This window comes from Sinocyclocheilus anshuiensis, unplaced genomic scaffold (assembly GCF_001515605.1).
Source record: "Sinocyclocheilus anshuiensis isolate Anshui unplaced genomic scaffold, SAMN03320099.WGS_v1.1 scaffold366, whole genome shotgun sequence".
In the NCBI taxonomy this organism is placed as follows: Eukaryota; Metazoa; Chordata; class Actinopteri; order Cypriniformes; family Cyprinidae; genus Sinocyclocheilus; species Sinocyclocheilus anshuiensis.
This window is the reverse complement of record NW_015547673.1, coordinates 1,369,974-1,389,469: the sequence shown is the minus strand read 5'-3', so window position 1 is coordinate 1,389,469 and position 19,496 is coordinate 1,369,974. Positions and strand designations below refer to the sequence as shown.

Below are 19,496 nucleotides of genomic sequence, written 5' to 3'. Positions count from 1 at the left end.
TATATATGTATATATATATGTATATATATATGTATGTATATATATAATATATTCCGCTGTTTGATGTTAATAATTCGATGTGTAAAAATATTGTGATGTGTAATTTACTCAGTCTCATGTTAGTCCATACCTATATGCAGATCAATGAATATCCCCCCCTATAAAAAAGAATATATATATATATATATATGTGTGTGTGTGTTTTAGTATATTTATTTATTTTGCCTGTACAGTAAACCCCAACGTTCTTCAAAATATAATTTGTGTTCCGCAAAAATAAAGTCAACATGAGGGAGAGTAAATGATAAAAACAAATGTCATTTTTGGGTGAGTTAAGCCTTTTTAGACCAGTAATAATGTGAAAAGGAAATTGACATTATTCAGTACTGTAAAATTTACCATTACGTTCCAACAGTGAACTTGCGTTATTTGTTTTTTTTTTCCCCACAGCTAATTTAGTTTTGCATCAAACTGTTGAACGTATCCATGTTGGTAAGAAATTTGGTGACATACCTCGTGGGATATTTGTCGTCAGAGGAGAAAATGTGGTCTTGCTTGGAGAAGTAGTAAGTACATGTGTTCAGTCTGCCCTTGGAAGGGTTTTATGACACTGTGTATTATTTGTAAGGCCTGTGGTGTACGATGAAGCAAAATTTAATGAGGATAACAAATCATAAATCTTGCCACTATGCACTGAAGTTTAACCTTGTGCTATTTTTTCTTCCAGGATCTGGATAAAGAGTATGATCAGATCCTCCAGAGAGTTTCCATTGAGGAGATCCTGGAGGAACAGCGGACAGAACAGCAAGCCAAGCAAAATGGCCACCGTTTAAATGAAAAAAACAAAAACAAAGGGGTGCAAATTTTTCTTTGCTATTTATTGGCCTTGACTTTCGATCCTGGGCTATCCCATTTTCTATTATTGTGCCCAGCGCCGACTGAATGAGCGGGAGCGGCTTGAATGTGCTGCTATCAAATATCCTTTGACAGCCATGCATGCTTGTTCTCAGCCCGTGCGTCACAGCTGCATTTGACACGCCCCTTCCAAACGCTTGTTGAATAGGAATGACAAGGAAACATGACAAGCGCTAAAGATGAATCTCATATACTGTTATAACCGCACGCGTGCTCGCATCCCTTCGCCATTTGAATGCCGCTGTACCGCTGTACATCTGACCGGAGCCACGGGGAAAGCCGCTTGGGACCCAGCCAAAAATTACAACTGACAGCAGAAACCCAGCCCTGCTGCGATTACGCACCGAGAGAGGGAGCACGCTGATAGTGACAGCGGCACTTTAACAACTAAACCCCTCTGCGATCAACCGTGCGATACTTGATCCGTTTTCTGCCGTGCAGCCTCAGAGGATGTAGACCTCGGCCTGCTGTCTCTGACATGCTCGTTTAAATTTGGTGACATACCTCGTGGGATATTTGTCGTCAGAGGAGAAAATGTGGTCTTGCTTGGAGAAGTAGTAAGTACATGTGTTCAGTCTGCCCTTGGAAGGGTTTTATGACACTGTGTATTATTTGTAAGGCCTGTGGTGTACGATGAAGCAAAATTTAATGAGGATAACAAATCATAAATCTTGCCACTATGCACTGAAGTTTAACCTTGTGCTATTTTTTCTTCCAGGATCTGGATAAAGAGTATGATCAGATCCTCCAGAGAGTTTCCATTGAGGAGATCCTGGAGGAACAGCGGACAGAACAGCAAGCCAAGCAAGAGTCAGAGAGACTGAAGCTACAGGCGGTGAAAGAGCGAGGCTTATCGATCCCTAAAGCTGACACGTTAGATGATTTCTGAAACATCTTTAGTTATTTTTGGATGATTTTATTTCTGTTTTATTGGATGGTTTTGTTTGGTTTGAGACGACATTCTGTCTTGACTTTGAAATCATTCTGTCTGATGATAGAGGAGTGAGTCTCACAAGATTGCGACTTCAAGATTTTGTTTCACTAGTTGCTGTTAAGGCATTTTTGGGGAATTTCCCACCATCTTTGTTTCTTTTATGGCAGATGCCATAGTGAAATGAAGGATGGAGCACCAAACTAAAGCACTTGGCCTGTTGGCTTTTAGTTTAAACTTTGTAAACAACAATAATGGTATACAAGAAAATAAGTTTATTTCAGTGTACACTATGTTATGGATATGACGCTATGGTTATTAAGTTGGTATAGTATGTAAAACACATGAAACAACACTGAAAATATTTTTGTTCTATTAAACCTATTTTATACCGATGACAATCTACTTTTAATTGTTTCACTCTACTTGCTTCTAAAAACCACATTTAATTTTGGTCAAAATGATTTTTGATGATTAATCTCCAAAAATGTTTTTAGAAGCCAATCAACACGGTTTTAAAATATTAGAGTGCATTTACACTAGATGTTTGAATAGAGCACAGAATATTATTATAAAAGATATAATAATAATAATAATAATATATATATATTTTTTTAAATCTTCCCTATATGCTTGTACAGTGGCCTTATTTCCCAATTAGGGTTTTCATGTGAAACATGTCCTTGCATTAATCGGTAGCTAGGGGGTGATTTTGCCTTTGTTCTGTTTTGAGGCAATAGTTCTCCTAGAGAAGGACATCATCTACCTAATTCTGTTAGACACGGGCTGAAAGAGCACAGCAGTGTTTTCACATACTTAGAAGAGCGCAGGCCATAGCTACAGTGAATATATTAGAGTAAATTGCAGACTTATTACAGTGAGTCTAATAATTTTGCTTACACTGACAAAATTTTTACTTAGAAATTGCTTGTATTACAAAGAAATGTAGGACATTAATAAATTAAATTCGGAAGTAGAAAGGCTGAAAATAGCATTTTCTTGTAAAACATACTCCAATAATCCTATTTAATCTTAATAATAAATATTGTCAATTTCGAAGAATCATGTTATAGTGTAGATCATATAGTTTCTTCAGAGTATGTAAAATGTAGAGCATTGTTGTTAAGGGGTAAATTCCTTAAATGTCACAATTGGATTTAAAATGTCTATTATAAGCAGTAGTTGCTAAAGTTTCAGAGAAAACTCGGAGTGGAATCGGAACCGGGTGAGGTGAAATTTCCGTCCACTCATCCATGATTCCAGTCCGGATTTCAGTATGTGCGCTGACACAAAACTTGATGCTTTGCTTTTGGCACTATTTTCACTGACAAATAAGCAAAAATATACTAACTGGTAAAATGTAGTATAAAGCTTAAAGTCTGCGTGAACCGGAAGTTGCTGCCGACTTTATTTCAGTGCAGTGACGTATTTCCAGCTGAAACGGAATACTGAAAGAGGGCGTGGTTTTATGTTTGCGCTCCTCCTCTCGGTCTCTCACTCATAGCAATCTAACGGAGGGAGGGGCGTGTTTGAGGATATTCTGCCCAAGCCGTCAAACACGTCATCAGAGAAGGAATGCCATTCCAGAGCCGAAGCAAATGTTCAGATTTTGATTAAAGATTACCAAGACAAACAATTGTTTTCAGCGGATTAACTTGCACTGATTAATTGTTCACATCAAGACTAGCAATGTGCGCTAGTAAAGTAAATAAAGTCCATTTTGATTTCATGCTGACTAAGTTTTTTGTTTGTCTGTTTTTAGTTCTGGCGTCTTTTATTGAATTGTTTTACAAAAGCAATACCACAAATCGCATTTGCGTTGTCGGTCTGAATATCATCAGTGATTGCATTTAGGCCGAATCACAGTTGTTCAACAACATTCTTGCTCGTGTGATATTGCTTACTTTTTATCTACTTATCTTGTCTTGGTTGCTCAATTAGCCTAAGTACACAAAACACATGACAAGCGCTAAAGATGAATCTCATATACTGTTATAACCGCACGCGTGCTCGCATCCCTTCGCCATTTGAATGCCGCTGTACCGCTGTACATCTGACCGGAGCCACGGGGAAAGCCGCTTGGGACCCAGCCAAAAATTACAACTGAAAGCAGAAACCCAGCCCTGCTGCGATTACGCACCGAGAGAGGGAGCACGCTGATGGTGACAGCGGCACTTCAACAACTAAACTCCTCTGCGATCAACCGTGCGATACTTGATCCGTTTTCTGCCGTGCAGCCTCAGAGGATGTAGACCTCGGCCTGCTGTCTCTGACATGCTCGTTTTAACCGGACTTGTCGCCAGTGGCTCGACAACGCTGTGTTTAAACAGGCAATGCCTTCCTCGCGCGTTTTGTGGCGCAAACTACAACAACCGCACGCGCGTGCCAGCGATTCGTTGCTTTACTTGTCTATACGTGTGTTGGTAGATTGAAATGCCAAGGTTTTGATTTAAATACTTTTGTACGGACGGAAAAGAGCGTATTCGGCTGGGAGGAGCAATAAGGAGCTCTATCTACTCTTCGGCTTCCACGGCAATACCACGGAGGGGTTTTTTGATGGAGCTGGAGAATATTGTTGCAAACACGGTACTCCTGAAGGCAAGAGAGGGTGAGTACGGAAAACTACCGCGAAAATGTGATCTGTCATGTTTTAATCGCATGTACTTGATTTTACAGCCGCGAAACCGCTGCCCGTGCACCTATCCTGGTGATGTAATCTCAAACAGATGCTGTGTGAATCTGTCCAGCACGACCTGAAACACTGGCTGCGTCCGAGAGCGCTGAAGTGCTGCCTTCGGATGCAGAAGCATCAAGGCATGTCCGAACCCAAATTCTGCTTCACTTCCGTCTCCGGAGGTACCTTCGGATCGAATTTTGAAGGCAGCATAGATGTATCCTTCGCTGCCTCTTGAGTGAGTGTGATAGTCTTATTTTTTTAAAGAAAATTTAAAGGGAAAACTGAAGTGAATTATCAGCTAAAGAAAGCAAACAGTAAATTAAGTAATAAATATCAAGGCTGCGTCCGAAAGCCTAGGCAGCTGACTTATCAGGCAATGACTTTGCAGGCAGCGTTTTTTGCACTGAGGCACCTCATGAAACTGATTTCGGACAGGCTTCTGAGGCAGCGTAACGGTTTAATGATCGACAACAAAGTAGAACGAGATTTGGTGATAACTAAACTAATATTTAATTACTATAATACTGATTTCTCGCTAGAAATAACATCAAAAGTGCAACAAGTTAGTCAGAAATATACATTACACACAAACTGACCACCAAACACAACTTTCAGACGCCATCTTTATTTTTTAGCTCAACCGTCACGGAATGGAACGCACAGGATTGTGGGATATCAAAGGCAGCGAAGGATACATCTATGCTGCCTTCAAAAATCAATCAGAAGAAGGTACCTCCGGAGACGGGAAGTGAAGCAGAATTTGGGTTCGGACGTGCCTTTATGCCTTCCTGCCTTGGCATTTTAGAGCTTTCGGACGCAGCCAAAGATGGCGTCTGAAAGTTGCGTTCGGTTGGCTTTCGGACGCAGCTATTGTTTCGAACACCACCAGCGGTCCTTTCATCTGTAACCGACGTCAGAACGCCAGCGTTATAATGCTGTAACATTGTATCGTTTGACAGTCGGTACTCGTTACGGGAAAACATCAGCCTCCTACATCCGTTTAACGTGCTGAAAAGCGAGTCGTGGTTTTTACAAATACAAGTTATTGCGTGTAGGGTGACGACAAACTTGGCGTGTTCGCTATATGCTACGCTTTCACTGAGGTAGGCTACCTAACGTGAAGAAATGGTAGATATGTTGCAGCTGACGCCTTTTTAACGTTATTCCACACAGACACCCCTGAACCAGGTTAAACAGTCTATAAGGCGATGTGAGCAATGCTTGTCTTCGTTACCACAATTACCGCTACTTCCTTTGCTGGTGTTTTGATATCTAAGGCCCCATCAGACGACCATTATTCCGCTATCCTGAAGTGTCGTCTGAAGCTTTATTGGTTTCGATTCAGATTGAGCCAAATGTAAACCAGAACCACTATACTAGGGTAGATGGATTGTAGTATGTGTTGTCTTTTTTTTGTCAGGCCTTGAATGGGATTATGATAGGACAGAGATGATGTAGCATACTATAAAGCATTTTGACATTTTCTCCACAAAGAAAAAAAAATGTAACATTTAGCTGTAAGCGCAAAGCTGCTCTCTTGCATCATGGCAAATAATAATGGAGTCCTGAAGGGTCTTGAGAAGAAAAGGAGAGAAATAATCATAAATCTTCATATTAAAAGGTAGTTGCACTACAGTTCTTTTGTTTTGATTTCAACAAACCTGTTTTAGAGATGGTGGCCTATTTTCTGTCAGTCAGTTTCAAAAGGAACACAATACATAAGATTCTGTTTACAATTCACACTTCACTTTTTGCTTAGAAGTGAATCACTTCTTGAATCTCTTCTAAACTGTAGTTACAATTCAACAAGTCATTCAGATTTTACTTCTTGCATTTTGTCGTGATCTTAATCACCAGCTACATCTCAGTGTGTCATTCAGCTTGTGCATCTTGCCATCCGTCGTGATCCTTCAGAGTTCAGTCATGACATTGTTCAAAGATTGCAAAATATGGAGCCGGTGAACCTTGTTAGCCATAGCGTCCACACATTTTTTGCAACGTTGTGTCTGTTAATTGCCCAAATTCTCCTGTGGCCTGGAGGCACAAGCTCATATATCCAATTCCTGTGCTCTTTGTTGCCCTTAGACTGGAGTTTACCATAAATGACCAGGTTTTTAAGTGTAAGATTTACAGTCTACCTCACTATGTTGTTGAACAGGGGGCGCTAGGCTAGGCCAGTAACATTAGCTGCCTTCCTGGTCGCTGATGTAACTGAATGAGTATTCATTAAAGAAGCTTGGTTTATTTTTATTTTCAACACTTCCAGTAGAGTTTCTCTCAAAGGACAGCGGGTTCAAGTGTACATAGTTATTGAAGGGACGTTTCACAACGCTTTGTACAAATATTGAAAAAAGCCTTTTTACCTGCATGCTTCAACATTTGATTGGACTGTCCTGCTTTTAATACAAGTAGACAACATTTTTTATTCAATAAGCTCACTTGAGGACTTGTTTAGTAAGATTTTTCCAGAAAAAACGTTTAAGAATTTTCATAGTGTAACCATAAAACATCTTATATAATCCTAACTGCTGTATTTTTATTTTCGTTTGGTTTTTATTTTACTGAATTCAGTTCTTGCCATGAAAATAGCCTCAGTTGTTGACATGTCATTAAAAACTATACTAGTACTACTACTTCAAACATGTTTCTTGTCATGCTGCTGCTGCTTCAAGTTGAAACCATTTTGCGCACAGTGAACATCAGGAAATCGGTCTTTTTAAAGTGGTCTTGTGTTTATTGATGTGTGCAGGCCTCTGTGCATGTGTGTGAGAGAGCGCTTGTTCAGTGAGGGTCTGCTTTGTTTGTTCTTCGTCCGTGTGTGTGTGTGTGTGTGTGTGTGTGTGTGTATGTGTGTGTGTGTGTGACTGTCCCCCCATTTGTTTATCGCACTGTTTGCACACGATGCGCAAAACTCCGCATTTGAACAGTCAATAGCAAATACTTAAACTAGTAACAAAACAGTAGCTGATTCAGAAGCGCCAGATTGTCATAGCAAAATCAGAATTACCTCCTCTCCTAGGTTCACGAAACGGTCGTCCATAAAATGCATTGCTGTTCTGTTGTAAGTAATCTTAAAGATTCCTAAATGCATCTACTTTCGGAAGGCCAAATAAAATGCTTTTGCTTTCACCTAGAAACACACAGCGTCTCCCTGACATGGCTGCTTCAACACTAACTGCGGTTACTGAAACCACGCCTTCTTTCTTTGCGTGCACATTTGGGCAGCATTATGCTAATATTGCCACATAGTGAGGTAGATATGTGGGGGCGTGTTAGAACAAGCCGTTTTAGGGGGGCGTGGCAGAGTCTTAACTTTGATAAAGAATATCTCTTTCGTTTTGAGACTTTAGTCTTTGCATCTTCAGGGATCTTATCTATGCACAATCAGCTTGTAACACTCCAAAGAGAAAGGAAAACTTGAAATCGCATCATATGACCCCTTTAAAGGCACACAACGGGTTTCCGTACTATAGCGCCCCATGTGGCAGTGCTGAGATTGCGCATGCTTGCTCTCTGACACCCGTTGGAATGCACTGACACATTAAATTGGGTTAGCGTTGCAGCATTTGCACTCATGTACTTGCGTGGAGTATGTTTCAAGCATGCTCACCCTTTTCCTCCCACCACTAGTGACATCATTTCCTACTGTAAGCTGCTGCATCAAGTGAAGTGATCCAATGTTACAGTAAGTCCCAATGCACAGACATTATGCCGTTCTACAAGCCTAGTAAATTTCCACAAGCATGAGCTGTGAGAATTGTTTAGATTTATGAGGGAAGTGGAGGAGAAATATAAAGCTGACAAAAGGCAAATATATCAGTTGAGTCCAGGACCTCAGATATCTGGTGTCATTATCACACACAGACAATACAAGCAGATAGGAGATTAAAAAAAAATAGCCTCATTGTCTTTAGTCCAGGGTCAGAGAATGTAAAGTCAATATGAAATTAAATCCAGTCCTGTTAGGTTTCTTAAAGGTCCCATGGCATGAAAATGTCACTTTATGAGGTTTTTTAACATTAATATGAGTTCCCCTAGCCTGCCTATGGTCCCCCAGTGGCTAGAAATGGCGATAGGTGTAAACCGAGCCCTGGGTATCCTGCTTTGCCTTTGAGAAAATGAAAGCTCAGATGGCCCAATCTGGAATCTTCCCTTTATGATGGCAGTTGCCCCGCCTCTCTCCTCCTCATTAGCATTTAAAGCTACAGACACAGAAATGGCACGTCCTAAGGAAAGCTCATTGTGGGACTGGCTCATAGTGGCTGAAATTCTGCACCAAGGCTGAATTTCGGGAAAGAGACTTCAGATACAGTACTAGGGACCACTTAGGCCTATATAAAAGCATCCAAAAAGCAGCATGTCATGGGACCTTTAACGCACGGTGAATGGTTCATCGGTGCACTGTAAAACCCGATAAGTTAAGAATACTCAGTCAAAACATTTGAGGAAACTTATTGCCTCAAAATATTTGAGTAAACAAACTCAATTTTTTTTAAGTTAGTAGAGCTTAAAATTTTGATGACAAGTGGGGCGGGGCTGAGAGACATGGGAGCCAAGCCAAGCATCGCTTCCATGATCCCACCCCACTCATCACAATTATAATGATATACAACTTGCTTCCTTTAATAGCACATTCATTCAGATCTTCATAGTTAAGTGCTAGATAGCAACATCACACTAGCACGTACTAATGTAGTTATCAAAAAGACTCATAATACTTGCATGTAACTAGTCAAATCACATGCAGTATAAATAGTCTAAGTTTTGCTGGCCATCCTCAACCGAACCACAGACTACTCTTCACCACAACGGTAACACTACAAAACCAACATAACAGAAACCTATGTAAATCCTAACATAACACAACATTTAAGTACTAACTTATGTATCTCTGTTAATCTTGTGTAAAAACACACAAAATAACACTTAATTTCTACATTTATTTTCCTTGTTGTCCGATGCAAAGCATGCTGGGATAGAAAATGCAATCATTTTAAGTTCACCTTACTACAACAACATTGAGTTTACAGAACTTATTTCAATTAAGTCCAATGAATTTTCATTATTATTTGAGTGAAGTTAACTCATTTCATTTAATTAATTTCACTGTTCGGTTTTACAGTGTGGATGTTATTCCAAATAAATATTTTTCTTTATAATATTTCATTAAAATGTATTAACTTCCTCAGAAAACAACTTGCCCTTTCAACTAATGTTACTGAGGATGAATATGATTTAGGCATTATTTTTGCAAACTTTCATTAGATTTGGCTTCATTCTGTTATGTATTACCATCTTTTCACCATCCAACCAATTTCCTACATTTTTCTAATGAACATCCTATTTCACTCTGATTATTTCCAGTTTGGAGGTGTATCAAATCCCAGTAAAATATTTTTTTCCCAGTAAAAAAGTATGATTAGTATCAAATCATGTTTCATAGTTGACTTGGAAAAGCGATTGTCAGTGCATTTTCTGGACAACTAGTGTTAAGGAAGTCATCTGTAATAACTAATATATAATTATAATTTTTTATTAAATATTGTTATTTTTAAGCATCTGATACACTCCAATCACATGCATTTTTTATTGTGTGTTCATCTAGTTTGCACAATTACATTTAAGAATAGCTATAGCCTAGATTGTGCAACAGAAGGGAAAATAACACAGTGGTCTAAATATTAATAGTACAATTATTAGAACTTTATGAATTATGAAGAATTGAGATTTAAATTGTTAAAAAAAAAAAACTATGGAGACTAGTAGACCTCACTAATTGACTAGTTGATTGGTGGATAACTATTCAATCACCCTGACCCATCCTGAATTTGTAGATTGTAGCATTATTAAGTCGACAGCATCAGATATGCCATGGAACAATAACTGACAAAAGGCCTGTTAATCAGGACCTTAGGACATTTTTTTTTTCTTTGGCAACATCTCATGGAAGTAGCATTGTGTTGGTGTCTTTTCAAAGAATGAGTGAGTGACTGGCTATGTCTGAGAAATGGTGGTGGGTGAATTCCTAAGCAAGGCTGTAATCCGACCCTGGCCTCCTCTGACAACTGAGGCGATGTGGAGTGCACGTCGTAACCCATGACGACGGTGGACGAGGGGCTCTCCTTCCCATTCAAAAAGTCTGGAGCTGGCAGACTGCTCCGCTTTGCTGGAAACTGCCGTGTGAAATCCTGAAGAATAAACGTCATCCAGACCCATCTAAATGAAGACGGAGGCTAAAGTACAGAGAGCAAAAAAAGAGTGATAGTGAATGCAAGGCAATGAAAACGGAGAAAGAACTGAGAGAAATAGAAATATTGTATCAGCCAGCATTAGCCAGATGCCTAAAAAGTCACATCACTGAGTTGAAGTATTACATTCTTGTTTATACACAGCTTGTTGTCACAGAAGTATCTTCTTACAGAAATGTAGTTGTTGTATCATTGGTGGCGTTTGCTAAAACAGGCATTTCTATTAGTTGGGGCTGTACGATATTATAAATACTTGTGAAAAATTTGCGATAATTATGCTGACTATATATAGTTAAACAGCACAATGAGTTTTGCAATGGTTCATTTGAATTGCTTTGCTTTTATTGGCCATTTTCCTAACATTGGTCACGTCTCCTAATGTTAGAACAGATAATAGAATAGTATTTATAATAGATATAAATAAAAAATATATTTAAAGATATTTCTGTATCTGAAACCGTAGAGCATTGGCACTATCAACGCCGAGGTCATGGGTTCGATTCTCAAGGAATGCCTTGAATGCCATGTTCATTGCTTTGGATAAAAGAGTCTGTCAAATGTAAATCTCTGATTTAAAGTTTATTACAAATGTTAAGAGTCAGGAAGTTTGGTTATTTCTTTGAATCTGTTATACATTTGAATGAATCGGTTTAAAAGTCTGATTCAAACATTCATTTGCATCATCACTCAGGACATTCACAGAATCTCAGTGTGCCAATTTTTGATATGTTTTAGTTAAAAATAGTACCAAGTACTCTGTATTGATATATTGGTGCATATACCATAAATGAAAATTAGTGACAATTTCTAGCAGTGTTCATTCAGTGAAAAACTGTAAATAACTGCAAAATTATTATTTTAGACAAAACTAGATTTCTGCTATATTTATTCCACTACTTGGTCAAACAGTGGCTGGTTAACTTGTTCCGATCATTTTGACCAGGAGAGGATTTTCTTTTTCTCTTAATTGCTAGTTAATGTTATTACATGGGACTAAAACTTACTGATTTTGCTCACACAGAGTATAACAACAAATGTTTGTACTTTTTTGTGATATGTTTTTCCCCACCTTGTTACGCATGTGGTTTTCCCAATTAAAAATGACTGGCCTATAAAAAATTGCTTATAAATTTCTCGCTATGCTTTGTTATTGATCTGAGCTTATGCACCACCTGAGTGAGCATTGCCAAAATTATCCACAAATGCTTTTTTTCACTCAAAAATGTGCATAAGATCAGACCAGTGAGGCTTACAAGCAATCAGTTGCAAAAGAAATAGAAAACCTGTGCTAACAAAAAAAATGAATTGGGAAATAAAAGAAGAAGAAAAAACATTGAACCAACATTTGGTGATAATATAGCATAATGAGAGATTTACATGCAATTTTTAAAAGGCTGGTCATTTTTGAGCGGGAACACCAAATGAAGTAAAGGATTTTCAGCACAGCGCACGGGTTAATAATAAAATTGTTTAAAAATAAATAAATAAATCAGCAGCAGTCTTTAATTGGTTCATAGCAATGTAGTATGAATATAAAAATATTGATGGAATATATTTTGTTGAATTCTAAAGTCTAAAAAATATTATTATAATTTGAGTAGGCCGCGCATATGCATTTCTCAAATTACATTTTGCTAAACCATTGTTTATCCACACCCTAGCAGTGACTGCCACATTGGATGGCTGTGCTGTGCCACTAGCAACACAAATATGTAGCAGAAGTGCTGAAGCTTGTGTTGGGCCGAGACTGATAGGCGTGAAAATTGAATTTGACTCGTTGTAAATGGCCGGTTGGCTTGCGAGTGGATGTCTGTTGCCTTAGCTGATGTCATTTCTGTCTGATCTAATTCCACACAGTCAATATCCATACGAACTTGTTGACTGACTTGTGGCGTTGGTTACATTTAGAAGTGGTCAAGGGAAAGTCGCGTCTGGGTTATGTCTGAAGCCAGCCTTTAATGCTTTTCAGTTAAATTTGGATGTATTAAGAAAAGATGGCAAGGTGTTTGGAAATTGTATGTGCATCTTAAAATCTGGAACAAATGTTGTGTCTTTGAGTGTGTAAAGTGTGGACTGCCTGCCTTTTTACACAACCTCTGCTGTCTAGGACATGTTCCCCTCCAATAATCCGATATCGTCCCCCGCCCCCATATTATTTGATACTCTTAATGCTGCTCTATTATGCACCATTTTGTGTGTTGTTAGGATGTTATGAAGTAAATTTTTGGCATGGTCTGCTTCAGAGGTCTGACAGCATTCGTCAATGTCAAAATGTTTGACGTCCGGCTTTACTGTTCACAGAAACCAAACATGAATTCCTGCATGATGCAAGCAGCTGAACATTTCTTTATGTTTTAACATTTAATTTCATGTTAAATGACTGACAGTAATTTCCAGTGAGGCAAACTGCCCAACTCTGTTGCCATTTTTAACTATGAAAAATGCCATTTCGAATCAAAAATATAGTCTGTCTTTAAAGTGATTCATGTAATTCATTATTGAATGTGATGTGACAAGACAAGAAACATTTACAAGCATTTTTGACGTATGATAAGGTGATCTGATTTCTGAAATGAAAACCGGAAACATTTCCTAGCTCGGTCAAAATATAATTGTAATCTATAGTCCCCGTTTTTTAATATGTATGTGTGTGTGTGTGTGTGTGTGTGTGTGTGTGGGGTAGAATGTGATGTGACAAGACAAGAAACATTTACAAGCATTTTTGACGTATGATAAGGTGATCTGATTTCTGAAATGAAAACCGGAAACATTTCCTAGCTCGGTCAAAATATAATTGTAATCTATAGTCCCCGTTTTTTAATATGTATGTGTGTGTGTGTGTGTGTGTGTGTGTGTGTGTCTGTCTGTATATGTATATATATATATATATATCATTTTTCTTTCCAGGGACAGGACACCGAAAACCGGGACTGTCCCCAGAAAACGGGGGCATCTGGTCACCCTAGTATAGTGGTTCCCAACCCTGGTCCTGGAGGCACCCCAACACTGCACATTTTGCATGTCTCCTTTCTCTGACACACCAATTTCAGGTCTTGGAGTCTCTACTAATGAGCTGATGACCTGAATCAGGTGTGTTTTATTAAGGAGACATGCAAAATGTGCAGTGTTGGGGTGCCTCCAGGACCAGGGTTGGGAACCACTGCCCTAGTGTATGAGGCATTCGATTAAGAGTGAATGTGGGCTAATTTTAAAAGAAAAATAGCAATTGCAAATAGTTCAAAAGGATTACTTCACAATAAATTCTAGTTCTTCTCCAGTTTTTTTCTTTATTCCCATAAGTCCCTTTAAAGTCTGTTCTATATAATATGAAAGTGTGTAGTATGAATGTAATCCAGACATACTACATTAAGTCGTTTTGTCATTGTCATCTGACCTACAGTAGAGTTGCATAGCTTCACTGCCAATCACAAATCCTCTCCCACAACCTAATAGGATAGTAAAGTGTGCATTGGATGAATCTAGCCAGAAATAGTAGGTTATCGTAGTAGGTCATGCTTTTATATGAATACTGAATTTGAACATACTAATCTGTTCACATACTGTTTTTATGCCATATGTAACCATATGTAATTGGTCCCCCCCACCAAAGCTATCATATGGCTTGAAAAGAGTCAGAATATAGCGCTTTGTTGTCTCATGGACTACTGTTAATGGTGCATTTTGGATATTGATTGGCATGGTTACTAAAAACTGTCATTGTGTAGAAAAGCCATGTCAATGTGAGTAAATATAGAATATTTTTGTGTTAACTGTTCCTTTAAAGGGGTCATATGATGCTGCTAAAAAGAACATTATTTTGTGTATTTGGTGTAATGAAATGTGTTTATACGGTTTAAGGTTCAAAAAACACATTATTTTCCACATACTGTACATTATTGTTTCTCCTCTATGCCCCACCTTTCTGAAACGCGTCGATTTTTACAAAGCTCATCGTTCTGAAAAAGCGAGGTGTGCTGTAAATTGGCCAGCTATCCAGTGCGTTGTGATTGGCCGAATAAGATCTTCTTTATGCACCAAGAGCTTGTAACAAACACTCCAAAGAGAAAGGAAAAATTGAAATCGCATCATATGACCCCTTTAAGAGCTGCTCACTGATATTGTAAGTGGTGAAGAGGTGCTAGAACAGAGTTCCAGTGTAAGGAAAAGGACCGTGACCTTCAGCTGTCCTGGTACTCATAGAATACACGGCTGGATGATTAGATAATTGTTGCATGAGCTGAATTTTGACATCCTTAGAAATGCTGGCCTAAAGTGCCATCTTAAAGTCTGAAAAATAATTCATCTGATCACAATCTATGGTCTATAATGTTAATGAACGTGCATTAAGTATGAATTTTCTTTTAAATATAACAATACATATTTGAGGATCACCTGTTATTTTTTTCGCCTGATTTTGTAGAGAAAAGCTAAATAATGTTTCCAGTAAAAGTTAGTGTTACATTGAAGAGTTTTTGGGCTTTTTTTTCGGTTACCCATTTAGATGGTATCAAAACAGAGTTGAATTTTGCTTTTTACCACAACGGTCCAGAATGAGCAACGCTTGATAAAACCAAAGCGTGTCGCAACAGGTTATGGGCGCTTGAAGTTGACGTTCCACCATGAAGAGCAGCTCAGTGGTTGCATCATCACTGAGGGCATTGACATTAAGCTTGAGTCGGAGCAGCTGAACTTTTAACCACATTCTGTCCTGCTGAAGTGCTTGGGAGTTTTCTTTCAGTTTCATCTGCCACATTTTCCTCTAAATGTTTTACAGACTTTATTGCCTGTCCACAAATGCAGTCTCTTTCTTTTTCATGTGACGTAATGCAGTAAAGTTTTCTGAGTGGAGAGACTCTAATGGAAGGGAAGGTCCATCATCATGAAGTCTGAACCTCGCCTTCAGCCCATTCGCTCTCTATGAGAGCCTGCTTGTGTTTATGTGAGTGTGAGAGAAGAGCCAGCTGTGAAATATTTAGTCTCGATTTGGGCTGTAAAAAAATACCATGCATCACCCTGTGTGTTCATCAGCCGCTTTTTTTTTTTTTTTGCCATTTGACTTATGGAGGTAAAAGTGGGAACGTTATGATTTACTCCATTACCCCTGCACCATGCAGTCAACCTTCAATGTCATTTTAGGCCAGAGGACTGGTAGAATATACCATTATTTGTCTGAAATTCTGCTTTGCATGTTACAAGCCATGAGTACATGCCATGCTTTGCATATTGTATTGTGCGAACCAATACAACAATGTGTCCTATTGATGAATGATTTGAATAACCTCAAATTTTATAGTGTACACTCTTAAAAATAAAGGTGCTTCACGATGCCATAGAAGAACCTTTTTGTCTAAATGGTTCCATAAAGAACCTTTAACATCTGAAGAACCTTTCTGTTTTACAAAAGGTTCTTTGTGGCGAAATAAGGTTCTTCAGATTACAAAAACGCAAGAAAGAGATGGTTCTTTAAAGAACCTTTGACTGAATGGTTCTTTGTGGAACCAAAAATGGTTCTTCTATGGCATCGCTTGAAGAACCTTTTGAAGCACCTTTATTTTTAAGAGTGTATAGAGGAAGTTCTCCCATAGCTCACTGTGAATATTTCCTGCTTTATATATTTAGAACAGGCTGGTCATATAGATTTGCATGAGACTAAATGCTGCGCATGAGAAAAACGACAAGCATAAATGCTAAAAACTCGTATTAAACAATGGCTCAAAATGAATTATACATTTTTTGGAAGCTGTGAGGTACCGTGTGCCAGATGCCATGGGGTAAACTGAGCCAGTGGCTCAACTAATAGTAACTGTGAGCTTAGCCTTTAAATGTATGAGATAGTTTACCAAAATAATACACTGAAATATACTGAATATTGAACTTTTTCCTGGCTGGTTTATGAAAATATTAACCCTATAAAGCCTAGTGTATCATATTTGATAAGCACATTTCTATGGCCTCTAAATTATCAACATGATCAAAACTTAAATACAGTACATACATGCACAAATAACTAATATATTGTTAGTAATATTTTAAGATAAACATTTACTGGACTGAATCTACTTAGGTTTACTTGATTATACATAATTGTTTAGAAAAATCATGTTAGATGTAGATGTTTTCTTCTCACATCACCTCCTAACCGATGTCCTCAAATATGATGAGGTCATTTCTGCTTGAATAGCTTGAACTTACCCCACTTTCCCCCTAAATATTAAAATTCTTCATTACAGCATCATTGGTGTTCATTACAGAGAAATGCAGATTCTGAGGTCTTAAAGGAGTCCCACATGACATTTCTATGCCGATTTTGGAAAAAAAATCCTGAGAATTTTTGTGGAGTGGATCACAAAATAGGACGACATTTTTATTGGTAGTTAAGAGCACAAAGCAAATTCGTCTAAATATTTTATAGTCCATCATGTGTGGTGCATGTAGAGCAGAATAACAGCTGTTCAAATTCAGGAGAAATCTACAAGGCTTTCTGCAGAGTTTCTTTTATTTCTCTTTTGTTTTGGTTTCAATCGAAAAAAGTGCCAGCAGCACAACACTAATTGCATTTATGCACAAATCTTAATAAATGCTGCACTAAACTCTGTTTCTTGGCCGAATGTTCAGCAGTGACGTGCCAGAAACCCCTGAACACGTCAGAAGAGTCAGGTGGCGTCCATGGGATGTTTATATGAGGAGCTCGAGGGGGAAAGAGGCAGAGGGAGTGGCAGTGGTGTAGAGGAAATCAAGAACAGCTGGCGAGGAAGTCATAGGCTCTGCAAAGAGTACCGAAACCGATTTGACCCCCTGCCCGAAACAACTGCTGTGAGCGTGTTTCTGCTTCGGCGCTTTGAAGTTTGATAATGAAACCATCGGTCAGGTTCCTTCATGACATTCCATACAACCATTTAACCAGCATCCCTGATTACAACAGGCCTTTTTGTGTACCTGAATGACCAGTATGTCAGAGAAAGAATGGTGTGTAGGTGATATAATCAAATGCCATCTGCCTCTCCCTGATCTTTCGTGTCGGGACAGGTATCGGGAGGTAACCGGACCCTCCTCTTCCTCTTCCTTTTCTCATTCGCTATCTATTCTTTTCCCATGGACTTTATGAGATGCCTGGGTGATGGCATTGTGCGGCGTATTTTGAGTGCTCGTTCTATGTGATGCTTGTGTGTTATGTAATTGTAGCACAAAGCATCCATGATGGCAGTCAGACCGGTATGCTTTCTCACATTCCACACTGGCGCTATTTATAGTGCCAAGGAGAGATAAGACACCTGGCTTAAGTCTCAGGAAGTGTTTAATGATTCCTGTGCAGTGGTACTGGTCCTACACGGATTAAACACAGACAGATTTACACGCTCACACACCCACACACACACATGCACAGCACAAGTTCATATATTTTGTGGTTGCTCCCTCGCACACGTGAGTGAAATGCAGACAAAAACACAAATCTGGCTCAACACTAAGGGTGATGGGAGAGTTTTGGCCTAGCTGATGAACTGTTAGGGGCTGTTCACCAGGGTCAGAATGAACTTTTCCATGAAGGGGCAATATTTGCACCCTGGAATTGATTTCCGGTGGGATTTTCTTTTTACTATGCAAAGGTCATTTTTATATTAACCTTTATTAGAGGGATAGTTCACCCAAAAATGAAAGTTTGCTGTTAATTTACTCACCCTCAGGCCATACAAGATATAGGTGTTTTTTTCTTCTTCTTCAGATTTCAGAAGATTTTTAGCTGAAACTGTGGTCCTTGGTGGTTTTCAAAATGCAAGTCAATGTCTAACAGCACTTGAAAGTCACAAAAGCATACATCGGCAACACAAAATTAATACCTCTGGTTCCTGACGATATATTGAGGTCTTATGAAGCTAAACGATTGGTCTGTGCAAGAAACTGAACATTATTTACAACATTATTATTACTGTAATGCGATCTTGACTAGCTTGGCGTGTTCAGCTAGATGAGCGCTATAAATAGAGATCAGTGCAGGATCTCAATGCAGGAACTGGTTGGCTAGGAAACCATCGCGACCCACACCTTGCACCACATGAAAAAACATATTTAGGAATTTGTATTATAGTATTATTTGTTTGTGTATTTATTTATTTAATAATAATATTATATTTTTTACATTTTTACAGTATTTTACATATAGATACTTTTAAGAAGTTTGGGGTCAGTAAGGTCACTTTTTTTAAAGAAATTAATAATGTTTTTCAGCAATGATGCATTGTTATTAAATTGAAATCAAAGTAACCGTAAAGACTTTTACATTGTCATAAGAGATTTCTATTTCACATAAATGCTGTTCTTTTGAACTTTCTATTTATCAAAGAATCCTGAAAAAAAGGTGTCATCTTTTCCACATAAATATTATAAGCAGCACAACTGATTTCAGTATTAATAATAATAAGAAATGTTTTTTTGAACCATCATATATATATATATATATATATATATATATATATATATAATCACTGCTGAGTTGCTCTAAGGTCAAACACTAGCACAACTGTGTTCCCGGTCGATGTACTTGCATCTGACCCCATCGGACCCGTGTGTGTGTTTGATTGTGTGTGTATGTGTGTACCAACAGATTTTGCCCCAAGCTCAAAAGCTATTTTTAATTCTGGTAATTATCAAATGTCACATTAAGTATGCATGACTTCAGGAGAACTAATTGAACGTACAGTATATAAGCTGTTTGCCACAAGCTGTTCTT

General features: G+C 38.4%; 2 protein-coding genes across 3 annotated transcripts in view; both read left to right on the top strand.

The window, feature by feature from the left end:
• The window catches only part of LOC107702865 (U6 snRNA-associated Sm-like protein LSm1), a 7,003-nt gene extending 4,979 nt beyond the window's left edge, over positions 1 to 2,024 (top strand). The window contains exons 3-5 of the mRNA XM_016505296.1: positions 451 to 509; positions 1,416 to 1,472; positions 1,634 to 2,024. Of these exons, the coding sequence (XP_016360782.1) occupies positions 451 to 509; positions 1,416 to 1,472; positions 1,634 to 1,804 (287 nt within the window). The 3' untranslated portion in view covers positions 1,805 to 2,024. The remainder of the gene's footprint in view (positions 1 to 450; positions 510 to 1,415; positions 1,473 to 1,633) is intronic.
• A 1,787-nt stretch (positions 2,025 to 3,811) lies between these two features.
• LOC107702864 (G protein-coupled receptor kinase 5-like) overlaps positions 3,812 to 19,496 on the top strand; it is a 58,745-nt gene continuing 43,060 nt past the window's right edge. For both annotated transcript variants that reach the window (XM_016505294.1, XM_016505295.1), the window contains exon 1: positions 3,812 to 4,454. In XM_016505294.1, coding sequence (XP_016360780.1) covers positions 4,403 to 4,454 — 52 coding nt within the window. In that variant the 5' untranslated portion in view covers positions 3,812 to 4,402. The remainder of the gene's footprint in view (positions 4,455 to 19,496) is intronic.